Genomic DNA, 21,322 nt, shown 5'->3' on the forward strand with positions numbered 1-21,322 from the left:
CATCAAAATAAAACAATTTCTTTCAAGTGAATAACCTAATAATTTGAGATCCATATAATTGTTGTTTTTATGATCTTGCCTGCTATGGCCCCAACCCGAAGTAACACTGAGGTGCCCTGGACGCCTATATTCTGCCGAGCATCAAGTGTTTCTGGCACAGTTAGAAAGAAAGTCACAAGAGCCTGGCAAAAATCAGTGCAGTGAAGCGTGTGTTCTTTAAAATAAGGAAGAAGGGGCAGCCAAAGAATCAGAGACAAAATGCTGGGCAGCTGGCCTGTAAAACTGCCTGCTGGGAGAATGCATAACTGACAGGCTGGATGGTTGATTCGGTTCCTGATTGAGCCAAGTTTTTCTTCCCTCCCTGGCATGGTCAGCATGTTAAATAACAAAGGTGCCAAAAGGTGGAAATGCGGAACACTTGCACCTGGAAAAAACAAGCTGTGCAGAGGAGCAGCAAATAATACCTGCTGTTTATAGACAGAGATGGCGGAAACAGTGACTCTTCATATGGTCCTACAAAACGTGGCCATAAATAAAACTCTAGCTTAACGAGTAGCATGCATAACATAAAAGCTCTATGGATGAAGAATGGGACCCTAAATTCCTAGTTTTCAATGGACTGACCATGAGAAACTGAAGTTGCTTTTCTAAAGAGCTTGTATATTAGGAAACTAGCAGAAATCAGGAAGGAGGAAAGGCAGCTTGTTAGGAAGGAGATGACACCGGCAAGTGTGTCCCATGTGCCATGAATAAATTAGGGCATCGGCATCAAACAAGACGAGGAGCACAGGGTACAGGATGGTGGAGTTAGTGGGGTGCGATGGGCAGAGGTACTGAAAGATGAGGTAAACGCTGAGAGGGTGGGCTGGCAGGAAAACCTAGTCTCAGCCTAACGCTGATGTTTTAGTCTTGAGTTCGGTTTCCTTTAGTCTCCGTGGGAGGCATACTTACTGGCCAATAGTGCGCCGCCCCCGTATTCCTGGGCTCTTTCACCTACTCTCTCTTCCCTTCTGAGAAATGATGAGGTTGTTAGAGAATTTAGAAGCCATGGTGAGGCTTTTCTCCATTACCATGCAGTGGAATCCAGCAGCTGCAGGAGGCGAGAATTATGTGTCTCTTGGCCTCTCACTGCATAACAGGAAGAAGACGACTGAGGAAAGCCTTATGAGGCACCCACAAGGGCGAAGAAAACACCATGCATAACTAAAGGCTGATGGAACAGAAACACCGGGTACCCAAAGGTGGTGCCGTCCCCTTAGTGCAATCATCAGCACTGTTATGATCGGAGAGAACCTCCGGTGTACTGGGTCCTGCTTGACTGCAGTATTAGCTCCATAAGGCTCCTGGACTCAGGATCTGAAGTGGACACGAAGCTCAGGGCACCAAAGAGCAAGGACAACATCTTGGCTTCCAAATGGTTTGAATTTTTCCCCCAATGCCTCCTTCCCACTCTCAAACTGAACCCAAATTCCAATGTGGAAATGCAGTTTTTATTTCCTGTTCCCTCCAAGGAATTTTTGTTTCGGTAAAAATAAACATACCACTATAAACTACGTCCTGGGTTAAAAACAATTTTTTTTGGCAGGAGTATTCAGACAGATGTTGATACAAGTTGCAGTTTTTACAAGTCTTTGTGGAGGTAAATAACAGTCATAAATACTTTTCTCCAATATGGAAAAACTCCTTCTGTATCCCACCCTCTTCAACTGCCTCATAGTGTCTGGGCTAAGCTACTGTCACTAGGTGTTTGCATGTGCAAGGGTTAGTAACACACGCCCCCATGTGCAAGGGGGCATGTGGTACTCACCAGAGATATTTTAAAGCATGTACACTGGAGAGGGATTTAGCACTGCCAGGCAGGAAGTAGCTGCATGAGTTAAGACTGTTCACTTAATAATAAGCATTGCTTCAGTGGAGGGGACTACGTCCACTTCACTAGTGCCACCCTTACCAGGAAGTGTTCCAAGTATGAAGGATGAACAAATGTCAAAAGGCTCATTGAACTGTGGATATCTGCAGGAATCCCACCTCTCCAGTCTGGAGTCACTGATCCTTCACTCAGGTTGTGAGCCAGCTTTGATAAATACAAGGAAACCATTAAGAAATTCAGCCTCTTCCTACTTGAAGCCAACCCATCACTCAGCATCTAGTGAAGGTGGCCAGGAATCACTATGTCAAATACTGCCTGTGCCCAACCATCCCAGTTCACATGACAGAGCCTGAACTTGAATTCCCTTCCTCAGCTGTGCCAGGTCACTAATCCAGGCTACTGAGATTTCCCATCAACAATGAGGCCGATGATAGATGTTGAAGGGCAGGTTATCCAGAAAGGAAGGGGAACGGAAAAACCACAACCAGGAGGCACCTCCAATACACCAGGGTTGGGTCAACTCAGCACCATAAGAGAATGAACACACTGGTAGAAGCTGATGGAGCGACATCACATCTCCAAACAGGAGGTCCTTGCTCATGGCAACCCAAGATAAGCCTGTCAGACCTTATGAAGATCAACGCCTCAAATTAGCCAGTCACTCTCCATGGCATTTGTCCTTATGTTCTCAGTGAGCAAGATGAAGATGAGGCCATGTATGGCTTCCCACTAAACTTGGACATTTTGGGAAAGAACCAAGTTCATTCATTACTACAATAATTGAAAACTTTTGATAGCAGGCTGTGTGTAAGTTCGAATGTGATACTAATGAAGATCGGAGCTTTGTCTCATTTTGTGATGACGTCTAGCTGCTTTGTCATTACTTAGTCAAACAAGGAAACAGAGGTGTAAGGCTGATGACTGCAAATTCAGACCTGCCACAATTTCTGCCAAGTGTGGTCTCTGGACCACTTGCGTAAGAAACAGGCAGGAGTTAAAAAAAAAAATTCTGGCCCCATCCAAGACAAGGATGGGGTTTAAAGGATGTGCTCACTCAAGTTTGAGAAACAAGGCCTTTCCAGGTGAGCTCAGTGCCAGACCCTGCAGACAGTGGCTTGGATCATCAACTTTAAAGATAAAGCATTCATGACATAATTTACCAGGGAAATTAGGTAGTGAACAAAACCACAGTGCTCATTTTGCAACTTGAAAGGTGATCAGAGGAGGTTGTGGAAACTTCCTCATGAACATCAAAAAGTTCTCATATTCCTTGGCTCTATTTTTCACACAAAAAAAGTAATTCTCTTTAGCTGCTGACTAAGAGATTTTGCTGAATGATAACACTTAGCCGTCGTGTGTTCACTCAGTCTCAGAGCTGGCATTAGATTCTAAAACCTCTCCTCATCTTTAGGTAAAAGAAGTAGAATTGTTTAAACCTAGATACAACAATGTATCAGGGTAGTAATTCAAATTTCGAGTCTCCAGTGACTGCTACTGGGATGGAAGAGGGGAGGTGGCGATCAATAATTCCACTCTGTGCTCTGAGGCAGTAATGCACACGAACCACCTTGAACAGATGATAATCTGTTCTATTTTGCAGTGGAAATATGTTGGGATGTATACTAAGTGCTAAAGTGGGGCTTGAGGCAAAAATCCTTGATGAAAATGCTCTGATAAGAAATGGATCATTAGGGTCAAAGGTTTTTAAATTTTGTCAACCACTCAACAGCTCAAAACCAGCTGTCCGACAGAGGCTTACAAACAGCTTTCTTGTACCAACGGTTCTCATCTAAAGGCTTTGCATAAAGCTCAGTGGACTTGAAGTGGAAAGGAAGAAAAAGGATTTGAAAATCTCCTATCAGAAAAAGCAGCTAAATCTTGGAATGACTGTGTTAAGAACCATTTATAATCATTCCCTGAAATAATTTGGATGAAGAAAAACAAATTAATTCTCCATAGTGTTCTGAATTATTTAAAACCACCTATTTGCTACACATCAGGAAATTAAGAACATGATACTGTTTGCAAATGATTCATAAAATGTCTCAGTTCATATAGTTTGTTCAGGTCGCTGGTTAAAAAACAATGCAACTATCGCATGAACTACTGAAATGGAGAAATAAGGCTGACAACTCAATTAAATGTCTGGTAATCTTAACTTTTGAAAAAATTCTAAATATTTCCTTTACAAAACTCTCCTCATGTGGTGGCCAGGAGAAACAAAATAACCTGAAGGGTTATTTTGTGTCACATTTTTCAGCATGCTGGAAGGAGCGCAAAATCAGACCTCTTGAATCACTATCCAGTGTTGTTTGTAGACAATAATTTTATCTGGGAATTATGAATATGCACATAACTTCAAAAGATCACATAAAAGGTCATAATCACGACACACATTTTACCCCCAGATTTGAGGAATAAAATGATGGGTGTAACATGACTTGGGATCTAAAGACTCAAATTCTAACACAAATGCAATGCATCATTTTAATTCCATGTAAAAGCAACAACTGGAAAAGAGATGTTCTCCTAATCACAGGGTAAAAAAAAAAGGCAAGTCTTTGTCATCTAATTAGTAGTTCAGGAGTTGGCGGAGGGAGAAAAAATACTGCTAATCGAGCCCACAATAGCAGCTACTAGTTCTAAAGAGCAAAGTACTAAGCGCTGCAGAGGAGCCCGGGCGTGAATAACACCTGCTCATAATTCACCTGGGGCCACGCGCCTGCCGTGAACAAGTGAATGGCCAACGAGCAGCAGAGCTATCGTGCCACTTCACACACTGAATATATTCTTTGTGAAGATTCCCACCACTAAGGTGCAGACTGTCTTTAAATAAAAAGAGGGGACGGGTGTTGCCTCAAGCAGACAAGCTATCAAGACAGCATTAATAACTCAAAGAGGAAGGAGGACAATAGAGATGGGCAGAGATCTCAGGGTTAGAACTGTTTCCTCTTTTTAACTAGGTCCTCGTATCTGGCAAAGACAAATGCATTAATACACTTGACATGTGTCGCTCTCGACTTTTATGCTATTCCTTTAGAGAATGGTTTCCTTTCTCATCTCTTAACCGTTAGAAACAGCAGAGCATGAGGTTCCATGTGGATGGAGAAATGGGAAGAAAACTTCTGGAGAGAAAATATTTTTGGCTGCTGAATGGAAAGGACTGGAACGCAGAGCCATGATTTTCAGTATCTGAGCATCACTGGGACTGTGTTCAACCCCTCTGACCTGATGAATTCATATATGGACCAATAGGAAATGAGCCTTTTGTCCTGTCTACACAAAACAATCAGTCTCTGGACCAATTTGAACAATTTTCCCTTGAGGCTTTCCCGATTATAGATGCTCATTCTGCAACAGGGAAGGACAAATCTGACTCCATAATGGATGTTTCGTTTGTATTTTATTACTTCTGCCACAAGTTAATCACTAAAAGGATGTTGCCTATGAGCTTAAATCATACATAACAGTCCATCTCTGGGAACTCTGCCTCCCAGGTCATGAACACTAAGCTAAAATACCTTTGTTTAGCTCACAGGAAACATTCTGACCAGCCCCACCTGGGAATGACTGCAGGAAGGAAGACATTAACACATCCACTCTGGAGGCTGATGAGAACCAGGAAATGTTTGACTTTACTCCCTCCGCTTTTAGTACAAAAGAAGTCTGAATTTTAACTCAGGCAAGATGGTTCTTTGGCGCACTAATCTACCATCTTCTTGGTCTGCTGCCTTTCCGAATAAAGTCATTATTCCTAGCCCCAACACTTGGTCCCTTGATTTATTGGCCTGTTGTGCGGGGAGCAGTACCAGCTTGGACTCAGTTAACAGTTCTCTCATACTTCAGATAACCTGGAGGAGTTAGGCGGTGGGGTCTGTGTCCTTCCCCTGCCTGAGACTATTTCTGGATCACTGCTCTTTGAGGAGTTAACTCCTTCTCCTTTAAGCTTCCCACACCTGTCAACCTCACCCTCTGCTCCCTTGCTTTTTGCTGTGTGTGTATTTCCATGACGTTCCTATCTTCACTGAAACCTCCAACCCCTTCTCACTCCTGGTCCTCGTGATTAAAATGTCCACGTTGTTATGTGTTGAACTGTGTGCTCCCCCAAAATATGTTGAAGTTCCACCCTTCCCCCACAACTGTTCCTATGATCTGATTTGGAAGTAGGGTCTTCACAGCCCTAATCAAGTTAAGATGAGGTCATTAGGGTGGGGCCTAATCTTATATGATTGATGCCCTTATAAGAAGGGGAAAACACCATCTAAAGACAGAGACGCAGAGAGAAAAGGTCCATGTGGAGATGGAGGCAGAGATTGGGGTTACGCTGCCACAAATCAAGGAACACCTGGGGCTGCTGGAAACTAGACTAGGCAAGGAAGGACCCTCCCACAGAGGGCGCATGGCTCTGTTAACACCTTGATTTCAGACTTCTGGCCTCCAGAACTGGGAGAGAATGAACTTCTGTTGTTTGAAGCCACTTTGCTTGTGCTAATGTTATAGTAGCTCCAGGAAACTAATGGGCTATATGAATAATCGATCACGTATTGTGGCTTTTCAGTTATTTTGCTTCCTCTCAGTCAATGATCTTCTACACTGCAGTTCAGCCACCACCTTTCATGGTCAGACACCTGGGGCCTGCTCGCAGCCAAACTGCTCTGCTCTGAAACCTCTGGCTGACACATCCCCCTGTCTAACCACGCAGTCACTTTCCAGAGCCGACTTGCTCACCCAACCACTCTCACCACGATTTACATCCCTTCTTCTTTTCACTCCCAGGCCCCTCCTATCTTTAGTTCTCTCCTCATTCAACCTGAAGTCCAAGATTTCATGGTTCAATCTCCTAAACTCTTGCCCCTTTGTCATTTATCACATCACCTGGAAACACTTTGCCCCTGGGAGAGTTTAACCATCCACTTTCTTCCTGACCACGCTGGGCCTGCCGAGGGCAGCTGCAGAAGAGAGCATTATTCAGAAAATCAGCAGCACTGAAAGTTCACCGTTACCAGCCATTGATGGCCCTCCCTGCTGGGCCCGCACACTGCTTAGCAATCCTACTGGTCTTCTCGAGGCGGCTCAGTCTCCAGAACTTCCTGCACACAACCTACAGGTCTATTCCCATCCTTGCCTTCCTCCTACTCAACGGAATAGGAGCTCGTCCTTCACTTGAAAGCCAATTCCTCATCTGTGTTCTTAGTACTGGTCCTTTCCGTTCTATCAGTAATCTGCACACCAAGCCATCCCTACCCTTTCCTGTAGCTCCTCCTCTTTTTCCAAGCAGCATGGGAACATGCTTAAGTCTTCCCTATTACAAAAACCTTTCCATTCTCAGACCCTCTCCAGCTATCACTCTTTCTTTCAGAGATATCTGCACTGGTTGTCTTTATTTTCTTATTTCCCTCTCGCGCTCCACCTCCACTGGACTGGCTCTGCCCTCGTCACCCCATTGAGAGAGCTCTCACCAACATCGCCACTGGCCTCCGTGTCACTACATCTAATGGACACATTCCAACCTCACATCACTTTGCCCTCACGTGGTATCTACACTAACTGCTTCTCCTTGACACTCTTTGCTTGGTTTCTGTGGCTTCTATGACACTGCAAATGCCCATTTTCCCTCTGATCTCTCAGGTTTCTCCTTATTCTCTGTGCTGTCTGTCTCTTCCTCTACTCATTTTTAAATATTTACATCTTCCAATTGCTCTTCTCTTCCCTTCTTAATCCATATTTTCCCCACTCATTCTCAAAGCTTGATTTACTATCCTTAAGCCAATTTCTCCTAAATATTATCTCCATTCCAACCTCTCTTCTGAAATCCTGATCCATATACACCCAGATGCCTATCAGAATTTCTTCTTGGATGTTTTTCGGCCTTTGGAATTCAATACACCCAAAATTCAGTTCATAAGCATCGTCGCCACCCTCTGCCCTAACACAGTCCTCCAATATACTTTTTCACTAAATAATATGCCATCCGTAGGCAGCTCAAGCCTGTAACTCTAGAGTCACACGGTGACTCCTCCCACTCGGACCCCTTCGCCATCCCACGCATTCCATTAACCACGCCTAGATTCAATCTAATCCCTGTGCATTCACATCCATTTTAACATGCAAAACCACAGACAACCCAGGTATTGGTAAAAGCTGCTTTCCTCTGTCAATCAGCCCGTTTGTGTCAGAGCCCACCCTTGCTACTTCAAAAATCTGTGCCCTCACCGCTTTTCCTTGGCATACGCCAAAGCTGCACTGAACTTAATCCCGTTACTAATAGTGCCGTATGTTAGTTCCCCCACCCTACTCTCTCTCATTTTTATGCCCAAAATCTCTCCTTCTTGAGAGCCTCCTTTGTCTTGCTCATCATGGAAGCTCCTTCTTTATAATCCAGATTCTGCTTCAACACCATTTTCATTCACTTCTTCCTTTTAACTCTCGGCTGCTTCAGAGAGCAGTGCGGGCTCACTGATGAGGCTCTGGTTCAGGCAATGGTGGAGCAGCTATAGCAGAATAACCCTCCTAACAATTAGAAATTATGGAAAAACATTAAAATGATAACTGTTTGAAGGTACTGGAGAGCAATATAAAGCCAGAGGGAATATGACTCTTGAAAGAAGGGAAGCCAAATAGGTGATATCTACAATTAATTAAATTTTCCCCTAAGGGCACTGCCCTGTTCAGGGGGCTCATGTGGGATAGACTTCAAGAAAAAAAAGGCTGCTGTGGAGTCAGAGGCCTGAGTTTGGGGTTGTCAAATGTCAGGAAATTGAAGAGGAGAATGCTGGAAAAGGAGGGAACCATCATATTAACCCCCCCCCCCAATCAGCACACAAGTTCCTCTCAAATTTCTGGCCCCCTCATCAGCTGTTCAGGGCAGCACTCCAAATATCCAATGGAAAGGAACAGCTGGAATGCTGCAAAGGAATGAAGATTTGAGGAGCTACCCAGTTTTGGAGTGTCAGAATTTGTTGTTCAAGCCTTGTTATAGAGAGACGGTTAGGAAACTCTTTAGAACTTTCATTAAAACTCAGAAGGGCTACATCCCAAGGCCAAGACTATATCCTAGAATTAAAGGCAAAACTAAAACAGACCAACCCTCCAGAAGATCAAGCTGCTCCACCAGTAATTTAACTGCCTGCTGGACTGAAACACAATACTTTCCAGGGGCAGAAAATAGAAACCAGAATAACCACAAAACACCACCTACAAGCTTCAGTCTGTAATTTCAAAAATGACTAGACATTCAAAGAAACAGGAAAATATGACTCATAATCAGAGGAAAAATCAGTCACTAGGAATGGATCCATAGGTAATCTAGATACTGGTATTAGTAGTCAAAGATTTAAAATGATTATTACAAATATGCTAATGAATCTATCAGGAAAAAAAATGGGAATAGTGGGAGATAAGAATGAAATTTTGAGAATACATAAAACCTTAGAAATAAACTACTGAAAATTTTATAATTTAAAAATACAACATCTGAAATAAATTCATTGGAGGGAGTTAATGGCACATTTACATGAAAGAGTCAGAAGACACAGAAATAAGTCAATAGGAATTATTCAAACTGAAGCACAGAGAAAAACAGTTTAAAAATGAACAGTTTTCGTGACCTGTGGAACAATGTAAAACAATTTAAAATATAAGTAATTGGAGTTCCAGAAGGAGAAAATAAATGCAGCAGAATTAAATATTTTAAGCAAGAATGGCCCCCAAATTTCCAAACGTTTATTTAAAAACCCAATCAAGAGATCCATAAAGCTTAACAACATCCAGGCAGGATAAATACAAAGGAAGCTACCCTCAAAATACATCATTCAAACTGCTGAAAATCAAAGATAAAGAAAACATTTTTAAAGCCTTCCAAAGAAAAAGACTTATCACATATAGAGGAACGATAAGAAGTTAGCTCATTTTTCATTAAAAAAAAAAAAAAAAAAAAGAAGAAGAAGGCCGAAAGACAATAAAACACCATTTTTAAAGCACTGAAAGAAAAAACCAAAAGTCAAGCCAGGATTTTATAATCAGAGAAAATATCTTTCAAAAAAAATAAGGACAAAATAAAGACATTCTCTGTGAAACAAAAGGTGGAGGAGTCTTCCTTCAGCAGACCAGTATTATAAAAAATGCTAAACGATATTTTTCAGGCTGAAGGAAAATGCTACCAGATGGAAATCTGCATCTAAAGGAAAATAGGAGGAGCACTGAAAATGGTAAACATGTGGATATTATTTTTTAAAAAAGCTTTTTTCTTTTCCTAATTTCTTTAAAAGACAATTAACTCTTCAAAACAAAAATCATAAAGTATTGTACATTATATAACTTGTAGGAACAAAACACATGACAACAAAACACAAAGGATAAGGACAGTGGTATAATAGTAACTCAAGGGAGAGCATGGTAAGTTAAGGATTCATATTGTAATCCCTAAAGGAATTACTAAAAAAATATTATGCAGAGGTAGAGCTAAAAAGCCAAGAGAGGAGATAAAATGGAATACTTAAAAACATTTGTATTACTCTAAGGAAGGCAGAAAAGGACAGATAGGAATAAAACCCAAAGGGGCACACATACAAAAAACAAATAGCAAGATAGTAGTTACTAAAACTCAGCAGTATCAATTATTACAATAAACGTAAACAGAATGAACACTCCAATAAAACAGGAGAGATTAGAGAAGGGGGAAGCAATTCCTCACTATATGCTGTTTATGAAGGACATACTTTAAAGATACAAATTGAAAACAAAAAGATGGAAAAAGACATACCACACAAACAGTAAGCGTAAGAAAGCTTATGGCTAAATTAGTATCTGTCAATGTATATTGTTAAGACCAAGGATAAATATGAACAGTCAAGAATGAGAAAAGGACCAATTCATCAGATAATGAAAAAATTCTAAACATGTATGAACCTAATAGAGCTTTACAATACATGAAACAAAACTGACAGAACTAAAGAAAGAGGCAACTCCTCCATCAGTTTTTAACACCTCCCTCTCAGTAATTGATAGAACAAGTAGCTATAATTTAGTAAGGGTATCTATCTTGACATTCACAAAACACTATATTCAACAACTATAGGATGCAGTTTTTTTAAAATACACGTAGAACATTCACCAAGATATATCACATGCTGGGCCAAAATATAAGTCCCAATAAATGGCAAAGGATTAACATTATACAGAGTATGTTCTCTGACCATATTAAAATTAATTAGAAGTCAATAAAATCTACATCCCACTAATTCACTTGATTTTTAAAAACTATTCACCCATTGCTTCACCCTTTTCATCTGATGTACTCTGACTCTTCTTTGTATGTCACTTTTAAGGTCACAAATGTCCTGCTGATCCTTAAATCCAGGCCTTTAAAATAATTAATTTCAGTACATGGGTAACTTAACTGAATAAAAGCAACGATTTCTGAGGCCCTAATGTGTGTCTGCCCTCTGCTGGGAACAATAAAGGCTATTTATTGCTTAAATAACATTTTGGATGTGTCAGGCCCCATGGTAAGCACTTTACAATTATAAACCCCTGTAACTGAATCTTCATAATAATCCTATGAGATGGAAACAGTCTTAAAGATGAAGAAAGAGGCAAAGAGAAGGAAGTCATTTGAACCATGGTCAGAAAGCTATTAGGCAGTGAAGCCAGAGTTACCAGGCCAGAAATTCCAGCTCCACGGCCATGTTTCTTAACCGCTGTACTCTACAGGCATATCTGGTTTTATTGTGCTTTGGAGAGATGGTGGGTTGTTAGGTTTTGGTTTTTTGTTTTTTTCAAATTAAAGGTTTGTGGCAATCCTGCAGTGAGCAATTTGATTGACACCATTTTTCCAAAAGCATTTGCGCACTTTGTGTCTCTGTGTCACATTTTGGTAATTCTCACAATATTTCAAATTTTTTGTCATTATTGTGTTTGTTATGGTGGTCTGTGATCAGTGATATTTGATGTTACTACAACTTGCTGAACGCTTAGATGATTAGCATTTGTTAGCAATAAAGTGTTTTTAATTAAGGTATGTACATTTATTACATACTGCTATTGCACACGTAACAGACTATGCAATACATGGTAAACATAACTTTTACATGCACCGGGAAACCGCAGAACTAGTGTGACTCCCTTTATTGCAGTGATCTAGAACCCAACTGGCGATATTTCCAAGGTCTGCCTGTATAGTCTTTGACTTCAGTGACCACAAAACGGTGGAGGGCAGGCGAAAAGACAAATAAACCACCATAATTCAGTGACGTAGGTGTTTTGACCCCCTCCCCAATTTACAGTGTTTCTGTGCTTTGTATCTCCACACAAGGCCACTTAGTAACCTACCCTCCTTTATAAACTTACTTTCCAGAAAAAAAAATAATCTTTTTTATATTGTAAAATATTAGCTATAAAAATTTTAATACTGCTTCATGTGCTCTCTGAGAGCATTTGCATTTTAATAGTTTCTGTTTGATTTAAGCAAAATACATATTTCTAACTTTGGAATGTCAGGCATTCAGAGGACAGATGCGGGAAGGTTGTGTGTGTGGGGAGGTGTGGTATGGAGACCTGCCCAGGTATTCTCACAATCTAACCACTTGAAGAACTAGTTTCTTTCTCATTGCATAAGTTAGATCCTTGCTACTCTTTATTGCTAAGTTTTATAGAAACCAGACAATGATTCAAGTTCAGGAAGTCACTTAACTTTGTCTAAATTCTCATACCTTTCTTCTTGGTAAATGAGAACAGTATTTGCTCCCTTGGGTTGTGAAGATTAAACACACGAGTATGTAAGCACCCACCGCAGGACATGGCATACACCACGTGATGCTTGATAAAAAACCAAAAAGATCAAAATTTCAACTTTTTATTCTCTTTATATTACAAGACAAGGGAATTTTTTGAAGTAAGCTTTATAATTGTTTGGCCATCCATAAGCTCTCAAGTCCACAGAGAATACTACACACTAAAATAGCAACCAGAAGTTCAAAAAAGAGTACACAACCTCAGGCTGAGCCTCTGTCTCTGTAAATTTGCACAGGTGTAGGGGTTTCTGTTTGTTTTGGAGTGAACAGAAAATTTCTTTCTGAGCTGAAAATAATAAAAGCAATAGGAAAAAAAAAGTTTTTAAAGCCAAGAACCTATCTTACTTTATGTCATGTACATAATTACAGTTGCACAATTGCAGACATTTAATTCTGGGCCTTGAGAACCTACACAACTTTTCAAAAACCATCGCAGACTACTTTCCATGTCCTCAAGAGGAGGTGAAAACAATAAAAATAAAATTTCCCCTGAAAGTGTTCAGTTTCAAAACTGGATTTGAAACTGGATTTTTCTTTGAATAAACCACCATCAGCAAGACACAGTGTTCCCCAACAAAGAGGTGGGACTTCCTTCTGGGACACTAGAGCCCGAAGACTTTAGACACGACACTGGCTTTTATAGGGCACTAGGGTGAGTAGTCTCACTTCAGTGATTTCATCATCATTAAAATCTGTGAAACAAACAAACCTTGGTCTGTTGGAACTGATTTTAAACAAAAAGTTCTATCTCTCTTTTTTTTTTCTTTTTGATGATATACAATTAAGGAAAGTGGAACTCAGAGTTTGGAAGGGTGTCAGGGTTCCAGAAACATCTGACAAGGCTAGGGTAGTTTAATAGTTGTCCTCAGTGAAGATTCCTCTGGGATAAGGCTTATGAAATTCTTTTCACTTTCTGCATGAGAATTTGACCTTCACTTAACCGGCCAGTTTTGTTCTTGAGACAACCTGATAAAACGGCTATGTTAATTATGTTACTAGGGAACATTGCTTATGGTGAAAATAACCCCTGATTGGTAGCTTGCATCTGGACTGGGAAGACCACCAATGCCTCATAGGAAGCCCTTTCTTTGCAACTCAACACTTTTACAACTGGAGTGGGCATTTGTGGACAACTCAAAAGCTATGCATATAAAGTTGTTACAAGATACGTGAGGCTTTTAAGCCATGGTGATTCTCATGCCTGCCTGATGTGGATCTTGTCTCTTTGAACATAAGCTGTTATCTGGGGTGGGGATTCAGAAGCCAGACCCTGGAGTGCTACAAGGATTCCCACAGGAGAGCCTGGCACTTCCCAGAAGGCAGGCCGTGCTTCCTGTCCTACTGAGCAGACAGGCACCAAGTGGCGTATGAGCTTTTTATGAATCCAGGATGTTAAGCTGAACCAAACAAGACCCCCTGGTGGACACTGCAGGTACAACATAGATGAGATAGAATACTAAGGACCAGAGAAAAAAGTAGTAAACTCTTTTTTAGGAATAACTTTTCCACTTAAAAATGACAGTAAATAAACATCAGCTACTATCGATAAAATAAAGCAGCAACATTTCTCCTCAATGTTTCCCGGTCTCTGGTTGTAACTCTGAGTCTTTCCTATAACACAAAATACCATTTAATTCCTCAAGCTGTGCTCATGTGAAATGAAAGCTGAATAATGGTACTTCCGTCTATCAATATCTGCAGTCTCAGGAGCCTTCCCAGAAAGGTGGGCCACTGCAAACAGGTGGCAAAGTCTCAGGGGCTCTCCACAGGGCTCGGCCGTCTCCACGTCTCCAGCGAGTGCTGCTCTTCTCTAACTTCTGCATCTCACTTTTCTCCCCTCTCACTCCATGCTCCAATGTGACCTCTTTTTCTCAGTGCTCTTACACCAAGAGTATCTTTTGAGCACCTTATCTCCTCTCTTCCCTTTCTCTCAGGTCTTTCTTTTCTCTAGAGTTCATCTCAGTTTTCTCTCTCTGAGCCTCAACTAGCTGAAATACCCTTGACTAGAACATCCAAGGTCACCGGGTGGCTCTGTAGCCAGCTGATAAGAGTGACGTTTGATGTCTGTGCCTCATGCCCGGCGCCAGGCTTGGGAATACACCCTCTCACTTCATCGCATGGCTTATGTTAGTTCCCAGGAATCTGAGAATGGCACAGCTGGTTGTGAAATTTCATGGAAGAGAATAAGGAGACATCTCTAGTGAAAAAGGAGAAGACAGGCCAGAAGAGATGGGTGCACAGCTGGAGCTGACTGTAGGAAAACCTGAAGCCACAGAATGGGTTCACCTAACAGGCTGCTCCCAGGAGTGGTGGCAGGAAATTCTGACTATCCACTTTATCCTTTCCGTGCACTTAACCCCGTTCTCCTGTGAGAAGCCCTCACGGTACGCTTTCCTTGTACCATATATAAAAGACACACTCACGCAATGGTAGTGGGTGTGTCAGTTCCAACAACGGGTATATCCTTTCAGGAAAGCAGTTTAATACCGTGTATGCTCCTCACACCATTAACCCTTCTCCTGGATGGCATGCCAGGAGACAAAAGTAAACCAACAGGACCACAAATATGAACTTTTTAAAATAACCACAAAAGACTACATAGCAATATGGAACTGGCTGAAATAGTCAAGAAAAAAAAACAGACTGTCTGACTACCCACGGTGAGTATGATTTTTGAAAACATGCAGGTACAGGTGGACAAAGGCCAGAGTGAAAGACAAAAATGAAAATAGTTGTGATAAGGGGACACAATTATGCATGATACGTCCTATTTCTTTTTAAAAGTCTTCAGTCTTAGCTGGTTTTACATTTAAAATAAAAAATTAAAACAAGAATAATCACTTAGTCAAGTGGGAGTCAGGAAGGATTTTTCTCATCCCTAGTGCACTGATGAGTGGTGCAGGTTATTATTTTTATACCTGAGGGATACAAAGCACCCTTAGGTTATCAAAGACAGTTCTCGTTAATTTGTTTTAGGCAATGTGGTCTAGGTAAGATGAAATCACAATAGCCAATGGGTAAAGAGAGTTTACAGTGAGCTAGGCAGTTCACATGTATTAACTCATTTAATCCTAGTAACAACCTTGTTAGGTAGCTACTATTAGATTCCCACTAAGCAGATGAGGAAACTAAGTTCATAAAGGTGAGGCACCTTGCTCAAGGCCCTGGCTTAGCTGGTGAGTGGTAGAGATAGGATTCAAAGTCTACCAGTCTGACTCCAGAGCTGTGCCCTAAACCACTGCCCTATGCCCCACTCAATGGATGATGAGAAAATGGTACCACTGGTTCCTAATTCAGGCCAGCACTCCTCCCACTGCAGCAGGCTGCATCTTATCTGGCAGATGAGAAAACTGAAAACAAGACTGAGTGACTTGCTCATGGTCATGTGACTCGCTAATGGCCGAGAATTAACTTCTTGACTTCTAATCTAATGATTTTCCTATTATCCCAGACTGCTGGGAATGAAAAGAAAAATACCTAGCTAAGAACAAAAGTCAATGAGAAAAGACCTCAGGGAAATCAAGCCTCAGACCTTTAAAAAGATAAAAATCTTCCCTGTCTCTTTGCTCTGCCATTTATTTTAATGTGACTCTGTCCTTCTGGTACTGGCCATACGTGCCTCTGATAGACATCTGTACTCAGGGACCAGCGACCTACATGGGAGGGAGGACGGATGATGGAGAGGAGACAGGCTCCCGGGAGATGTGGCCATCACCGTACACATCTGTGTCCCGGGATTTGGCCCAACTCGGCATATGTGGCCGTGCTGTACACGTTCATGTGGAGAAATGACATGCCAATCTGGTGGGCTGCCTGGAAAATGTAACCACTTTCTGATTTCAAATAAAAAAGGTTCTGTAAAGAAAAACTGAGCTTGGAGGGGTGAAGGTTAATTGTGTGTCAACTTGGCTAGACTGTAGTACTGAGTTATTGAATCCAACACCAATATAGGTGTTGGTGTGAAGGTACTTTGTAGATGAGATTAACATCTACAATCACCTGACTTTAAATTACCCTTGGTAACGTGGGTAACTTGATAATGTGGGTTGGCGACCCCCAATCAGTTGAAGGCCTTAAGAATTAAAAACGGAGGTTTCCTGGAGGAAAAAAAAATCTGCCTTAAGACAGCATTAACTCCTGCCTGAGGTTCCAGCCGATCTGACCTACTGATTTCTCAGGCTTGCCAGTCCCCATAACTGCATGAGCCAATTCCTTAAATTAAATCCTTTCATCCATCCATCCATCCATCCATCCACCCATCTATCTAGAAAAAGGGAGCAATATTATTGGTTCTGTTTCTCTGGAAAATCCTGACTGATATAAAGGTCTTCCCAGGACTGAATGCTGGGCACACAGGCCCACCTGACATACAACTCATGAAAACCAGAAAGCATCTGAAAATGGAGGAAGCCAAGTTTGGCCGAGGAGATATGGTGTCCCATGCCACCAAGCGGGCAGGACCAGAGCAAATGTTTCTTTCTGGCCCTGAGTCACAGCAAGCAGCTGTTATAACCTCAGCACAGCCACAACTGAAAGTGGTGAGTCTGCTGTGAAATACAGGTTCAAGGACCCACGAGTCCCTGCAGCAATAAAATGACAGCTGAGAGTAAAGGACACACACTCAGATTTCTAGGAACTAACAACGAGAAAGGTGTGCTGGGAGTAATAGAAGAACCACCTCCATGAAGACTAACAGTGACCTCCGGGCGTCCCTGGTGGCCTGCTGAACACTGAGAGACAGGCCCCTCTAACTCTTCACATTCCTCTGGGGTCCTACTGAACGGTTTCCCAGGCTGGGGAGAGTTACATTTTAAACCCGATTTGCTTCCTATTTGAAAACTAAATCTGTCCTTGCAAATTTCCTCCTTCTCACCCTCATCACCATCTCCCGGCAGTCCCGTCTCCTAGCTGACTGCTTGGGGGGGCCAACAGGGAAGGTGCGCGGCAGGTCATCAGTCTCACCTTGGCTTCTGATGTGGGTTCCAAGAAGCACAGGCGATTCCCTAGTCCCTCGGCTGCCAGGCAGAACTTCCTCTGCTCCTTGTGAACGTTCGCGATGCACTGGAGGACCACTTCATCCTCCTGCCAAGGGAACAGAGACAAAGGTGAGCAGCGAGGGCCTACTGCCCCGTGCAGAGCCAAGCCCCCAGGTTGCTTTGCTGTACGTTTATCAGGTATGTTGAGGGGTGCATGCTTTTGAATATGAGGTAAAGGAGAGTGTGTTATTCACATGGCATAACCGAGCTGCTGCCCTGAGTCAGAACTCCACTCAGTCCTGGGGTGGGGTCACAAGGAGCAAGCACGTGGAACAGAAGCAGTACTTCATTATACAGCGTCGGCCTCCCTCCCAAGATGTACAAAACACGCACAATCCGGGTGAACAGATGATTTCGACACTTGACTGAACATGAAAGTAAACCTAAGCAATTTCTCCAAATAAAAAATAAAATAAGGTGTGACTGAGGCAAACAAGGACAACAGCAGAGATCAGAGGGAAGTGGGATTTGTGGAGGGAAAGTCCATTTTGTGTCACGCTGAGAAGGTGGCAAGAAACCTGTTTTGTCTGGGAAGGGGTATACGGGACGCAGAGGTCACATGTCACTAGAGGTGACAAAGGCTGCTGTGGAGGGAAGCAGGAGAAGAGCTTTAGATTTGGGAAAGCAAGATACAAAGAAGCCTTGAGGATCCAGATCAGAAGGAGGACTTGGAAGTCAGTAGAGGAGCCACTCTGAATTCCCAAGGAGGGGACCCTCCTCCTATGCATCAGTGTCAAACGCAGCCCTCCTCAAATGGCAGAGACCTTGTCTGAATGGCATTCCTCTTGCTGATGGTCCAGAAATGAGATGGGCCTTCATTCACACTGATATGCACAGCCCTTAAACAATCCTGCCTGAGGCTGAGAGGAAAACCTTTTCCTTACCACATCGTCCATCCTCGCTCCTCCAAACAGTCTACCTGCTCTCTCTCCAATACCACTTGACTTTGGGTTTCAAACATCAGATCTCCGGGTGTGGTTCAGGTAAAGGAGTAACCAGAGGAGAGCTGGCTGGAGATTCCTCCTTAGCAACGGCTCTCCTGTCCCCTGTCTCTCCCCCATGTCTCCAGGGTTAGTGTCTGTCCTGGAGTACTGGAAAGGTATTAAATAGAAATGGTTTCTTCAACTGTATCTACAACACACCTGGTCACCTGGAAAAACAGAATCCTCTACTGGGTGGGAACATGAAGAGATTCAGTAGAACTGTCCCCACAAAGAGGCCTCCCAGTGCCTAGAGACTGGTGGGGGCCACGGGGAAATTCAGGAAGCCACACATCACAGACGTATGAAGCGAAGATGGAGAGAATAAAAAAAAAGCTCCACACTTTCACTAGCACTGAAATGTCACTGCTCATCACTGAATTGAAACAGTAATAAATTCAAGAGCCTCTGCTTCTAGGAAGCCTTTGAATTGAGACAGAAGAAAATTCCAGAATATCACTGCTTTCAAAACGTGGGCTCAGTGGAACCTTTGAAAAGAATGAAGTGTTTCCCCAGGTGGAGTCTCCCCAGATCCCACAGCAACCGGGGGCTGATACCATCCTCCTAACAGGCAAAGGCTGTGGAGGAGTACTTAGTCATCAAAACGACCGAAGGGCGCCATGACACAGGGGCCGTGGGGATTAAATGGTCTGTACTGCAAGAGGCAGTCCTCGATGCACATAATTTTCCTGTCCAAAATGTAGAGAGGACCTCCTATAGAAAAAAAACATAAGCATCTCCCACCACTGCACCATTTGCTGATGAAAATCACAGGAGTGGATATATGGACCAGACTTCACAAACTGGTGAAAGTCAGTATGTATGACTGAACTATTACACTGTGCACCAGAAATTGACACGACATTGTAAACTGATGATATAATAATAATGTTGATGATGGTGATGATGATGACGACGATGATGAAGTCATCTTAGAGAGTCTCTTTCTGTGATCTCATTTCCTACGTTCTTTCCACCCCAAAGTGCTAAACTGGCTTGGGCTTGGCCTTGCACCAGCTGCCTTGGGGTCTGTTTGTCTTCTGAAATTGACAGATGCTATAATCGACATGCTCACAACATAGGCTGCCAATCAACTAACGCGATACATGAACTGCCCTGGCTCAGAACCCACTTCCCGAGGAGCACCCATGTATGAGTGCTGTGCAAGCTGACACTGTGGGTGACACAGATGGGTTTGCAACTCTGGGCTCAACCTACCCTTCCCCAAACACTTTCCCTTTTTCCCATATGCTGTTTGGAACCATATGCTCAGTGCTGACCTGCCTGCAGACACCACCTGGAGTGGCAGCCTGCACCTGCCTCTGCTCCAGACAGCAGCTATTATCTCCACAAAGCTTCAACAGACATCTGGAGCCTTGGAATGCTTGACCCTGAGATCTTTGCACCATTTGGAATCATGAGGTTTAGAATCATGAGATAAGTTAATTCAACCCATCTTATTAATTCTCTCACTCCCTAGTAAAACACAAAGCACAAACTTCTCCCACCCCAGTTCAGTTACCAGCTCCACCTAGTTTACTATCCCTGTGCTGATAAAAACTTTCTCCCCTCTTGTTAACCTCTCTTCCTTTCTCTCTTTGCTTTACATTGAACCCAGGAATTTCTAGAGAATGCTATTTCCAAGGAAGCCCCTTTAGCTGGAGGTTGCAAATTCCTCCACATTTGATATCTCCTCTCCTCAGAAGCTCGTGCTCTCCTCACACCCACCAGTGCCAACTCAGACCACCACTCTTCTGCTCAGGTGCAAAAACTCCTATTTTGAGGCATGTGATAACCAGTCTCCATATCCTCTTTGGCAGTCTCTCAACAGTTTCGTTACTTCCCCCACCACTTACCTGTCTCCTAATGACAATCAGGAAATTTGGTAAAAATTTTTGTGTGAATTCAACACACATTTATTGATTATTCCCCAAGGACAAAGAATTCTTCTAGGATACCATGGAGTATGCTAAGTTTTGTAAGACAAGACCTGTTAATACTGTAATGATGGAGCCGACGGCTGAAAGGCCAGCCCACTGCCTCCCTCCACTCTGCTTTAGCCATCAAACCGAGTAACTTCAAGGTTTGTGCAGACAGTCTATTCAAAATGAACACCTTGACAATCTATTCAAAATGAACACCCTACTTCCAGTCTTAGTAACACACTGTAATGAACATTCCTTTTCATAACCTAGAGTGATTCCAGTTCTAAAATCCAAAACTAGACTATCTTACTCTATAGACTCAATCTTCTTTCTTGCTTTCTCAGCCTTGTTCACTATTCTTACTCTCCCTCATCAAGATGTCCAGTTCTGAGAGGGCACTGCCATCTCCATTATTTCCTCCACCCTAGCAAGCAGGATTGATTGTTTTTGATACAGAAAACAACATAACTCTGAAGTTTTGTTCTCTTATAAATTTACACAGTTTGGGGATAATACATTTTTAGCTTGTTTGAATTTTATTTCACTGGAACAACACCATAAAATTTTCCCTTTTTTGTAGGACTTACAGCAGACTCAACTCAGTCAATATCAAATGATAATACCTTCCATGATTGAGAGAAAGAGAGGCAAACTAAAGAGGAGACATGTGAGGCCGGGGGCACACTATTCAGTCACGGCAAGACCTTTCTGACCCAGCCTC

General features: G+C 42.5%; 1 protein-coding gene across 10 annotated transcripts in view; it reads right to left on the reverse strand.

The window, feature by feature from the left end:
• The window catches only part of RYR3 (ryanodine receptor 3), a 500,053-nt gene that overhangs the window by 332,345 nt on the left and 146,386 nt on the right, over positions 1-21,322 (reverse strand). For all 10 annotated transcript variants that reach the window (XM_045524185.2, XM_074365868.1, XM_045524186.2 and 7 more), the window contains exon 2: positions 17,623-17,742. In XM_045524185.2, the coding sequence (XP_045380141.1) occupies positions 17,623-17,742 (120 nt within the window). The remainder of the gene's footprint in view (positions 1-17,622; positions 17,743-21,322) is intronic.

Source organism: Camelus bactrianus, chromosome 6 (genome assembly GCF_048773025.1).
Source record: "Camelus bactrianus isolate YW-2024 breed Bactrian camel chromosome 6, ASM4877302v1, whole genome shotgun sequence".
Lineage (NCBI taxonomy): Eukaryota > Metazoa > Chordata > Mammalia > Artiodactyla > Camelidae > Camelus > Camelus bactrianus.